The sequence below is a fragment of the Gadus macrocephalus genome, chromosome 14 (genome assembly GCF_031168955.1).
Source record: "Gadus macrocephalus chromosome 14, ASM3116895v1".
NCBI classification, from domain to species: domain Eukaryota; kingdom Metazoa; phylum Chordata; class Actinopteri; order Gadiformes; family Gadidae; genus Gadus; species Gadus macrocephalus.
The window spans coordinates 12,494,383-12,504,911 of record NC_082395.1 but is presented as its reverse complement, the minus strand read 5'-3'; the positions used below and the strand labels follow the sequence as shown (position 1 = coordinate 12,504,911).

General features: G+C 42.4%; 1 protein-coding gene and 2 long non-coding RNA genes across 3 annotated transcripts in view; 2 read left to right on the top strand and 1 right to left on the bottom strand.

The window, feature by feature from the left end:
• LOC132471675 (uncharacterized) overlaps positions 1–10,529 on the top strand; it is an 89,692-nt gene that overhangs the window by 57,742 nt on the left and 21,421 nt on the right. The gene's annotated exons all lie outside the window — the stretch shown is intronic.
• cul4a (cullin 4A) lies at positions 289–10,420 on the bottom strand. Its single transcript, XM_060070892.1, has 20 exons — positions 9,780–10,420; positions 9,338–9,453; positions 8,956–9,059; positions 8,322–8,391; positions 7,926–7,999; positions 7,294–7,456; positions 6,891–6,980; positions 6,713–6,795; positions 6,381–6,448; positions 6,021–6,139; positions 5,731–5,923; positions 5,121–5,225; positions 4,399–4,509; positions 3,953–4,038; positions 3,331–3,438; positions 2,934–3,047; positions 2,748–2,853; positions 2,144–2,316; positions 1,346–1,498; positions 289–1,081 (listed from the first exon to the last, which is right to left on the bottom strand). The coding sequence occupies exons 1-20, from the start codon at positions 9,922–9,924 to the stop codon at positions 986–988; spliced, it is 2,277 nt and encodes a 758-aa protein (XP_059926875.1). The 5' UTR covers positions 9,925–10,420; the 3' UTR covers positions 289–985.
• LOC132471678 (uncharacterized) lies at positions 1,498–2,648 on the top strand. The gene is made up of 2 exons (XR_009528888.1): positions 1,498–1,656; positions 1,698–2,648. It is a non-coding gene; the product is annotated as an uncharacterized LOC132471678 (long non-coding RNA).

Here is a 10,529-nt window from a genome sequence, read left to right as displayed (position 1 = left end):
AATTGGCAATCATGTTTTGTGGTCTCGTCGACTAGCTTGTTTTGTAGTTAACTTGCACAATTCATGGTAGTCTTTTAGCCCACAATCGGCTCAATGGAGATACAATGGGTATCTTTGTCACAGTAGTGCTGGTCGTCTCCAATAGAAAAATTGTGTATTTAAGTAATGAATTTATATTAAGGGGTGGAAATCAAATTACCATTTGAAGAAGGATATAGTAGTAGCCGCAAGCAAATGAATCCTAGAATAACTACTTGCTACTGAAAAGTCACAAATCATCACCATTCATTCATTCATTAAATAACCATTTATTCAGGTTAACTTTTCCCACGCTTACAAAGAATACAATCTGATCTACAAAAACTCTTGTCTTCAACCTACTGGACATTTTTCTGGAAACGTGTTTCTCTCCTGCAGTTGGTTGTCTGGCTGGTGCCTCAGATTAGAAACCCACCTCCCTCTCTCTCTCTGGCCCTCCCCAACCTCCACCCTTATCTCCCATCTCTACTCCCAGACCCCATATCAACTCATCTCCGCCACCCAGCTCTGATAGTGGTCTCTCCACGCCACAGGGCTCCAGCAGGGCGCTTTTCTGAAGACGATCTGACTGAATCCCCAGAAATAACATAACAAGCATCCGCAAGAAGAAGGCATTCTAAAAACAACATACACCAGAAATCGTCTCCTGGGTCTCTCCTTCTCCGTGACTGTAGTCAGACAAGGATGCATGAACTTCACCCAGAGAAAAAAAACAAAACGGAAACATCACGCCAAAGTGCTTGTTTATCTTCAGTTTAAAAGTGAGTCAATGATCCGGCCAATCAGGGACAGAACTTCCAGCCGGCTTGGACCCATCCCGTCCAGAGTTTATCCGTTTGTGTCCGGAAGTATGTGAGGTGATCTGGGGATCGTCAAACATAACGAGCCAAAAAGGGTCTTTCAGTAATACAAGCCCCCCCCACCCTCCCTCCCTCCCTCCCCCCCATCAGGCGACATAGTGGTACTGGGTGGGCGTGTCCTTGTCACGCTCCATATAGTCTCTGTCTATCAGGGACTCGATCCTCTTCTTCAGGTCCCCAGGCTGTGGAAAGGCAGGTGAGATAAGTATTTATATTACTAATATTACAAACATGTTATGTTTACACACAGACATGTTGGCATATTTACTGCCCTGTAGAAAAATGAAAGTTCCTCATATTTGTTCCACATGATGGAACAAATTGTTTCGAATTTTTGGTTACATTACTGCCGACGTCTTGTAACCGTGATATCAGACTTCAAAACAGTGATGTCAGCCGAAATGAATTCAGCCCTGCCGTAATGTTTAGTCACACAGATTAGTCACCTTGACAGGGAACTTGAGCTGGTTGTAAAGCTCCGACACTAGCAGGTTGTGGCTCAGAGTCTTCCTCATCTTCATGATGCGCACAACGGCTGCGTCGATCTGGTACTGCCGGTCCTGGAACACTCGCTCTGTTGTACTCACCTGCTCTTCCACCTGGTGGGGAGGTCACAAACACAGCCTCCTGTCAAATACTGAGCCTAAAATACAACTTCCTGTAAAATACTGAGCCCAACATGCAGCTTTCTGTCAAATACTGAGCCCAACGTGTTTGTTTGACGATCTTCCTGTTCAATACTGAGCCCAACATGTTTGTTTGACGATCTTCCTGTTCAATACTGAGCTCAACATAAAGCATTCCGTTGAATAGTGAGCCACATACAAACTAATTAATGCTAAACCTATGTGCACTGGTGAAATCAGTTCCTCTTTGGTCACCGCTGGCATAAAAACAACATTAGAGAATTGTGAATTACGAATGGACCTGTACTATTTTTGGTACCACAGATACTAGGAGAAGGATAAATTGCTAACTTTCATGATACACTAATTAGATGGGCCAAAATCGATTTATAAACAATTCATTGAGCATCCCTGGGTCAGCTGAGAGTAGAGATCACAAGAGGTTGTGATAGAGGAGGTAGATAGAGGAGGTAGACGGGGAGGTTGAGAATATGAGGAGGGGGTAGCAATGAATGGTGGAGAGAAGATAGGAGAAGGAGAGAAAATGGAGGAGGTAGACGGAAGTTAGGGTAAAGGAGATAGGCTGTGGCTGATACCACAGTTCCAGAGCCTCCGTACCGTTTCTTTCATTTGGATCTGGTTGATCTTGATGCGGAACAGCTTGTGTTTGAAGTCCTTGTTGAAGTTGAAGCGGTCTCCGTCCTCCACGTCCTTCCCCCGGGGGTTCTTGTTGAGGACACGGGCCTTTCCGCATGCCAGCGACTGGAGCGTACGCTTCAGCTCCCCCTCCTCTGTTACAAGGACAACAAACACCACGTGAATTCCAAGAATTTATTTTTCATTTTAGTTACATGAATAATTTCTCTCTCTCAAACATTTTTCTTAAACTGTTAAGACCCTAAATTTCCATTTGGGGTTCATAATAGTCATCGTATTTTGTCTCAGAAGAAAACCAAAGTGGTAGGACCAGGTTCCCCTTGGTAGAGGAAGCAAGTAGTGGGGCAGGATAGGTTGGAGGATAAGGGGGTTTACACCCAGCCGAACAGTACTGGGTTCCAACCCCAAAGTTTTCAGTCTACCTGTATGCATCCTTGAGCAAGATGCTCTATCTGCCCTACCTGCTCATTTATTCCAAAAATCCCTGACAGTTGCTTTGGATAAAAGCGTCATGCTAAATGAGTGATTAGTAAACCCAAGTTGAAGACAGAAGGAGAGTGAGCACCTATCCCAGTGGCGGTGCGGATCTCCTCCACGCTGAACTCCTCCCCCTCGTTGAACATCAGCAGCACCAGGGTCTGGAAGAGAGACACCTGCAGCTCCTTCTTCCCCTGAGAGGAAAGTCGATTTTAGGTTCACGCTAAAACCCACCATGTTAAACCAACTAAACCAGTTCGACCCCTGAACTCACCTCTTTAAACTCGGTCTTCAGGACGGCATGGCCCAGAGTGGGCTGCCACTGGAGCTTCCTTCCACTGTGTTTCCCCAAGTAGAAGACCTTGAACACCTCCTGCAGCTTCACCATCTACACACACCCCCCAGGTAGAAAAACATTTACACCGCCTGAGGCTTCACCATCTACACAGCACACAGACGAATATCATAGCTTAGTTGTTTTACAAAAAGACAGGTTGTCCTCTGACCCCCACCATGGACTGACCCCCCACCACTCACACATTAGACTATTCCGAAATCTGTGCTGCTGTGCTTCACTTCAGGCACCATTTTGCACAGAAACCAATCTTATACAACACAGGCGGAATTCTGACACAGAAAGGTTGACCCCTGACCCTAGAACAAAGACTGACCTCGGCGGGCAGGTGGACTTCCATGGGAATGTAGGAGGGCCAGTAGCCCATGGTCAGAATGTTCACCGTCAGCTCGATGTTGCTGGGGCCACTCTGGTTCTGGGTATACTGAAGGGGAACCAAGATATACAATAGATACAATTAAACAGATATATAGAAACACCCATACTATTCCATAGACACACATAGATTTATCCTATTGATATTGCACCATGATATTATAAATAGATGGGTGCAAATCTATACCAGGGGTACAAACTGGCGATGGCCCAAAAAGGTGACTGGTGAATTTTCTTTTTTTGCCAGAAAATAAAGAATATGTACAGCGCCCAGGCCCCTTCCACATCCTGTGATGTTCAGACCTATCATATGAAGCAGTGCTAACAAGAAGGAAAACTCAGTTGCATCTATTAGAACTTTTTAGGTAAAATGGCACATAAATTAAATATTGACCAAAATAATCGTGATTATGATTTTTTCCATAATCGAGCAGCCCTACCCCTGTATACAGCGATTCAGCCACAACATCATAACAACCAGTTTAACTACCCAGAAATGTGTACGGCCCATGAGTATCTGCAATCCTATAGCTTGTCGTATGTACGTGTGTTTGTGTGCGTACCTGTTTGAAGTGGATCATGATATCTTTGGACAGCTCCATGTCTTTGAACATTCCCTCTAGTTTACTGGTGAAGGCTGCACCGCATTCTGTAGAGCAACCAGAAATACAACAAACATCAGGCTAGTAAGCAGTAACGAACAGTAGCCTAGCCATTACTCCTTTCACTTTATATAGCCTACGAGAGTTAGCATGCATGCTAACTTAGAAGTGTACCTGAAGAAGTGTTGCATCTATGGACCTCTGATTGACCAACAAGAATAAAGGGTCGGTCTCAAATCTAAATGATTGCATACAGAGGCAGTCACAATCAACCTGAGCAGATATTTCAGCAAGCATTTCACTCCCTAAGCATCATCAAACCTTACCTACAGCACCTTTAAAACTTACCCACACAGCACCATTAACCATGGAAGCCAGGTCAGGTTTGGGTATGGAGGAGGGCTCACCGTGTTTCAGTTTAGACAGCATGGACTTCTCTGCGTCTACAGAAGCACTCTTCCCCACCAGCAGACGCTTGGCCAGGTCCTTCTTATAGAAGGCCTCAAACACATCCTTTCCTGTGGAGCACGTCAGCCTCATTAAAATACTGTTACATCGGGTCTACTTAAATACTGTTCCACAGAGGAGTTAAAACAGATTCATAGTCTATTAAAATACTACTCAATTGAATATTGTTTTAATAGACTATGAGTCTGTATTTTAACTCCTATTTGGAACAGTATTTAAGTAGATTTGTTCTATTTAAATATCGAACAGTATTTTTAAATACAGTTTCATTGTCTTTTAAAATACTGTTTGATAGAGAAGTTAAAATACAGTTTCATATAGTCTTGTTAAAATACAGTTTAATAGTCTAGTTAAAATACTGTTTGATAGTCAATTTAAAATACTGTTTCATAGAATCAAGTAAAAATAAATACTGTTTCATAGAGCCTAGCCTAGAGTCTGATTTAAGTCCCATCCTTCCCTATTAATACGTACAATGTAAAGCCACAGGTATAAACAGCAGAAGAGAGAGTACTACAATGCATAAATATAGCGTACATATTGTGTATGAACGGCAGGGAAAGTATTATCTTGTATTTATTATAGCCAAACTTGGCTATAATAAATATAACTTATAACTTATCAAAACAGCCATACAACGTAAATATAAACAGTGTATTACCATGTATAAAGCGGAAGATAATCATGATCTTGTCCAGGATCCTTTCCAGCTCCTCCTCCGTAGCTTCCTTGTTTCCGGCACGCAACTTAGAGTCCACGTACTTCGCTGGATTCACAGAAAACACGGCAAGCCCAATAACCACATGAACCAAATCATGATCAATGAATAATCATCCACCAGTGAATAATCCACCTAGTGCATGATGCATGCGCAGGGAGGATTATTCACTTTAAAGCCGGTTGATTCACTTCTAATTGCAGGGTTCAGTCCATCAATCAAACCTCATTTATAGAGCCATTTTCCTGAAAATTAGCAATATAAATGGCTTGACAAGGGAAACCACACCACAAGAGACATCTTGTTTAAAATATCCATGAAGCTGAATCTGTGTTCTATATAACAGAGATTTGAGGAATCGATTTTAAGAATAGAGATCTAAGATTTTCTAAGACATATTGCAAGATTGTGATGGAAGGGCTATTAAAGGAATAAAAAAGCTAATTTGTGTTCAGGACCAATACATCAAGTGATGTAAAAACAAATAAAAGGATGTTAAAATATTATCTATTGCTGTCCGGTACCAGTGAGGGGACTTCCTCATGGGACCAACCTATGAGTTCTGCCGGCTTATTGGGTCTCTTGTTGATGAAAGCCTCGAAGGCCTCCTTCATGGCGTTGATGAAGCTCTCGTTGCGGGCGAAGCAGGTGTGCACTACGTTGTCCATTTTGTCCTTGTAGTCCAGGAGCTCCTGCACCATATCCTTGTCCTTCTCTGGCGTCCCTACAATCTCCCCTCCGAACGCCTGGAGGAGAACCACAACAACAGCTGGGAAGGTTTCCTGAGCTCATGACATGTAGATGTCTCCTCCTGGTCACCATGAGCTTGTGATGGTGGCTTACCTTGATGTAGTCCCTCCAGAACTGCAGCAGTGTGTGTAAGCCTCCCTTGACTTTACTGAAGAGCTGGTAGAGGAGGGTCAACTCTGTCACCCTGTTCTCATCCAGTAGAACGGTCAGACCTGACGGTACACAAACCCATGGATTAACATCAACACCTGACAGTACAGGTTAAACCTGGGAACATGTCACACCTACACAGCCTTAACAAGGGCTAGTGACCTGGTTATTAGTCTTCCTGCATCCTCCATGATGCATATGCCTTCTTCTTTCTTTATTTTAGATGTCAGTATGAATTCAGTTATTTTACAACGATTTTTGTAATAATACAATATATAATATTAATGATTTTGCCTGGCTCACCCTTCTGGAGGATAGAGGTCATGTGTTCGCCTAGCAGTTGTTTCTCCACACAGTAGACAAGCGGTTTTCTGGAACAAAGGACACGCAACATCACCATGCTGTGTTCAGGAGCAGCGGCCCAGAGAGCACGATACGAGTTCAAGTTCAACTGTATCTGCTTGGAATGTTATCAATTACAATATTCTGATCATATACACTGAACAATTTGTGTCTCAGACAGAAAGAGATAGAGACAGACAGAGAAAGAGAGAATACAAATGTATCATTCCAATAAAGCCCTCAAATTTGAAAGGAAGATGAATAGAGAGCGAGGGAGAAAAAGAAAGTCTTACTGAGTGCTCTGGTCGAGGTAGCTGATCACTCGATCGTTTTCCTCTTCCAGCCGACGAGCCACATGATGCAGGTATTCAGGGACCTGGAGAGACAGAGAACACACACACACACACAATTAGCAACAGGAAACAGGTAACAGGTAGGCTATGCGACTGCGATGTCATTTTGACTGCTTACATCTCTCTCCTGCATCAGCCTCTGGCCCTCGGCTGCATACAGGCGGTTGGTCTCCACAAGGAACCTCTCCTCAAACGACTCCTTATAGACCTGCAGGGACAGCCAGACATTATTACACACCGTCACAGGCATGCGGACAATTATAGGGCAATGTTGATCCGAATGCATGACATTAGGGCAAGGAAGGGTATCTTGCTCAAGGACGCCGACAGGTAAGCTGCAAACATTGGGGATCAAACACAGAACCTTTTGGCTTGGAAGTTGAACATCCTAGCCACCCCAATATCCTGGCCCCTAGCTTGACCTCGACTCTAGCCCTTTAGATCCCGTTTCTTTTTTTTCAATCTCTCTTTTTGTCAAGAAACCTCTTCCCTCCCTTCCTGGACATCCCAGCCAGCCTCACCTGCAGGTCGGACAGCATGCCCAGCAGACTGCGCAGCAGGCTCCGGTCCACCGTCTCCCCGCTCCGCTCCAGCTCAATCTGCTCCAGGATGCCGTCCACGGTGCGCTTTTGGACCCCGCTATCGCTCACAATGTGGGTACGGAACAACTCCAGACCTGTGTCCCTGTAAACCAGACAATGATTCGGTTGAATCTAGTACACTATCTTATATCAAAACAACTACATCCTAATGTCGCCGTTTACCCAAAAATACTTTATATTAAAACAAATACAGCCCAGTGTCCCTATGAACCAGAAACAGGTAATAGGAAAACTAGTGGTAGCATACTTGTCAGATGTCTTAGATGAAAATGACTGGTAAAAGTTAAGGTACTCTGTAAGTAAATGATTTGACTAAAAGTCATAGGTAAAGGACCAAAAACGTTTTATAAATGTAGTGACCATAAAGTGAAAGACGACAGAAATATAAAAACTAAAGTAAAGTACAGATACTCCAAAAACGACAATTGTTACTTAACACCCCTGATGAAACATAGAACAGCTCAGTGTCCCAGTAAAGACACAGATACTCCTATCAATTCAAACTCGCCAGACAAACAAGACAACTTGAAATGTAATGGTAAATGTCCTACCAGATAGAGGGAAGCAGGGAATTCTGAAGGACGTATGTTCGGTCCAGAAACAGGAAAATACTACGGATCATAATCTAGTGGGAAAATAACAAAAAAAACATTAAAATAAGTTTACAAGTCAAACAGCTTTTCAATATAATCTTAACATTGCCATATCATAGAATTAAAATCTTATCATGATAAAAAGTTTCTCCAAAAAGTAGTAGGAAGTATAAAGGGGTGCTTAAAGGTAAGGGTGTTCAAAAATATCAAAGCCTCTGAAATCAAGAACAAAAAATCAATACTATTTGATTATAGTATTTTTTTGAAAATAAAATACTATTTTATTTTCATAGTACTAATCAACTAGAGCAATAGGCAGTTTTTAAATGAATTGTGCAGTGAAGAACACGTTACCGTTTGCCTGCAGTGGTCCTGCCAGCAACGGTTCATCCTCTTCAGGAAGGACAGGCTGTCCACAGACTCTGTTAGCTCAATGTTAAGGAGAGAACAATACTCACCACCTCTAGAGCCATCAACAACTCATGAATGTCACCCTTTCAGATGACATGTTAAACCGAGTTCCTGACCCGATGTGGTCCCTAAAGATCCCATGGCACTCGTCACAATGTAGGGGTGGGGTTCTAAGGTGTACTTGCTCTTTTAATTACCAACTAATTATCCCCTGGTCCCCATCCTCTGAATTCATTCATCCCCTCTGCACTGTTATAGCAAGTGTGTGGTACGCATTCTGGTGCAAACTGCCATCCATACATCACCTAGTTGGGTACTACACACTTTAAGTGAATGAGATGTGATATCCTCACATTTACTATGTAAGCGTTTTGGATGCTTTGAAAAGCACAAATAAATGTGATTAATTATTTAGTATTATAAAAATGTATATAAAACAATAATTATTATTAACATTATAATATTGCCTGATAAACTGTAGCAAACCTGTACCGGCTTAATTACTAGACTAGCAAACCAATAGAGACTATGAATGATGAAAGTGAAGTGCAGCCAAGCAGTCGAGTGTCAAGGATATTCTCTGAACTGTTGGATCTGGGCCTGTACGTGGTCTTCACAGAGCTGCCGCAGCTGTCTGTACAGAGTAGGGGACACCTTATAGGAGCAGAGGTTCTCTACCGCCTGGACATGGGGAGAAAAATATGTAAAGGTAAGCACGCTCTTGTTCATGGATCATTAGAGATGTATTGGGTGAATTAGTGAAGTAGCTAGGGTGTTTGCCTCCCAGCAGAAAGGTACAGGGTTCAATCCCCATAATAACTTACCTTCAAACCAACTAACAATGATATTACTCTGAACTCACTGCATGTCGATTTGTCTGGAAAGGGTCTTCCGCATACCAGAACCGATAGTTCTTAAGTAGTTGGTAAGTAAGGTAAGAATGAATAAAAGGAACGTACCTGGTATAGCTCCTCCAGGTTGTATTTAATGGAGGTGCTGTTCTGGATTGCGCCCACTGCATCGCAAAGCTTTAGCCAAGTATCCTCTGTGTAGTTCTCAGACAGCTTGGGCTTGTCTGTTATGCAGGTTCAACCAAATATGGATGTTATCCAAGGGGCAGAAAAAGAGATGCATTTTTTACAAGATGGCTTTTGACAATTCAAAAAGTTTGGTCAATTATATACATGTGTATACATGAAAGCTGTTGGTTTAGACATGAATTACCTTTGAAACATTTGACAATATGGTAATGTTGAACATTCTAGAAATTATACTTGTTGGATAAGGTATAATTTTGGAACCCAGAAGTGTTCTTGTATTGTTGGAATGTGTTGGACTAGGTGAAGAACAGATTTGGTACATTTGACACAAAGGTGTTCAGTTCATAAAGAAATGCATTACCTTTGAAGTTTTTGATGACCAACTTCTTTGAGGCGCCAGTCTTACTTGCAGCCAGAGCAGAGGACCTAGTCACTCCGTTGCTGTTGTGCTCCATCAGGGCAGAGAAGTTACCCTTCTTGTCCTGTCGGATATCCTCTGCCATCATATCACAAAATGAAATGAACTGATCTTGAAACAAACTCAGGTGGAGTTAGTTCGGCGAGTAGTGTTGCTGCAGTGTTTTGATGGCCAGTCACTGCTGAATTACTACCTAACTGAATTAAAAGAAAATAATGAATTCCGAGTAGAAACGCACCCAGAAGCAGATTCCAACTTATAAGATACAAAATAACACCCTAATATCTAAGAGAGACCATTTTAGTAGAAAGCTATCACGCTAACGATGTGTCAGCTTCAAGCTAGCCGCATATAGCTAGCAGTTATTATCTTCTTCTTTTTTAGCACTTGAAGGCTAATGTTCACAAGCACGTCCCCATGTTAAAACAGAGACAGGCGTCGTCCGGTATCCATGTTTGTTATGGAGTGTGAATGCAAACTAAACAATAAAAACAACATTGTGCCACAGATCTACAGGAGCAGTGGCTTTAGCCACTTAGCCAGCTAGCATAACAAAATGGCTTTTCTCGCTACTGTTCAGTTGCGTTCATGGGCACTCAGGAACTTTGCGATTTTATGTGAACTTCCAATGTTGACTTCAGGTGGTGTCATTTTAATCAATAATATTTTCTGACCATTGGAAAAGTTTCGAAT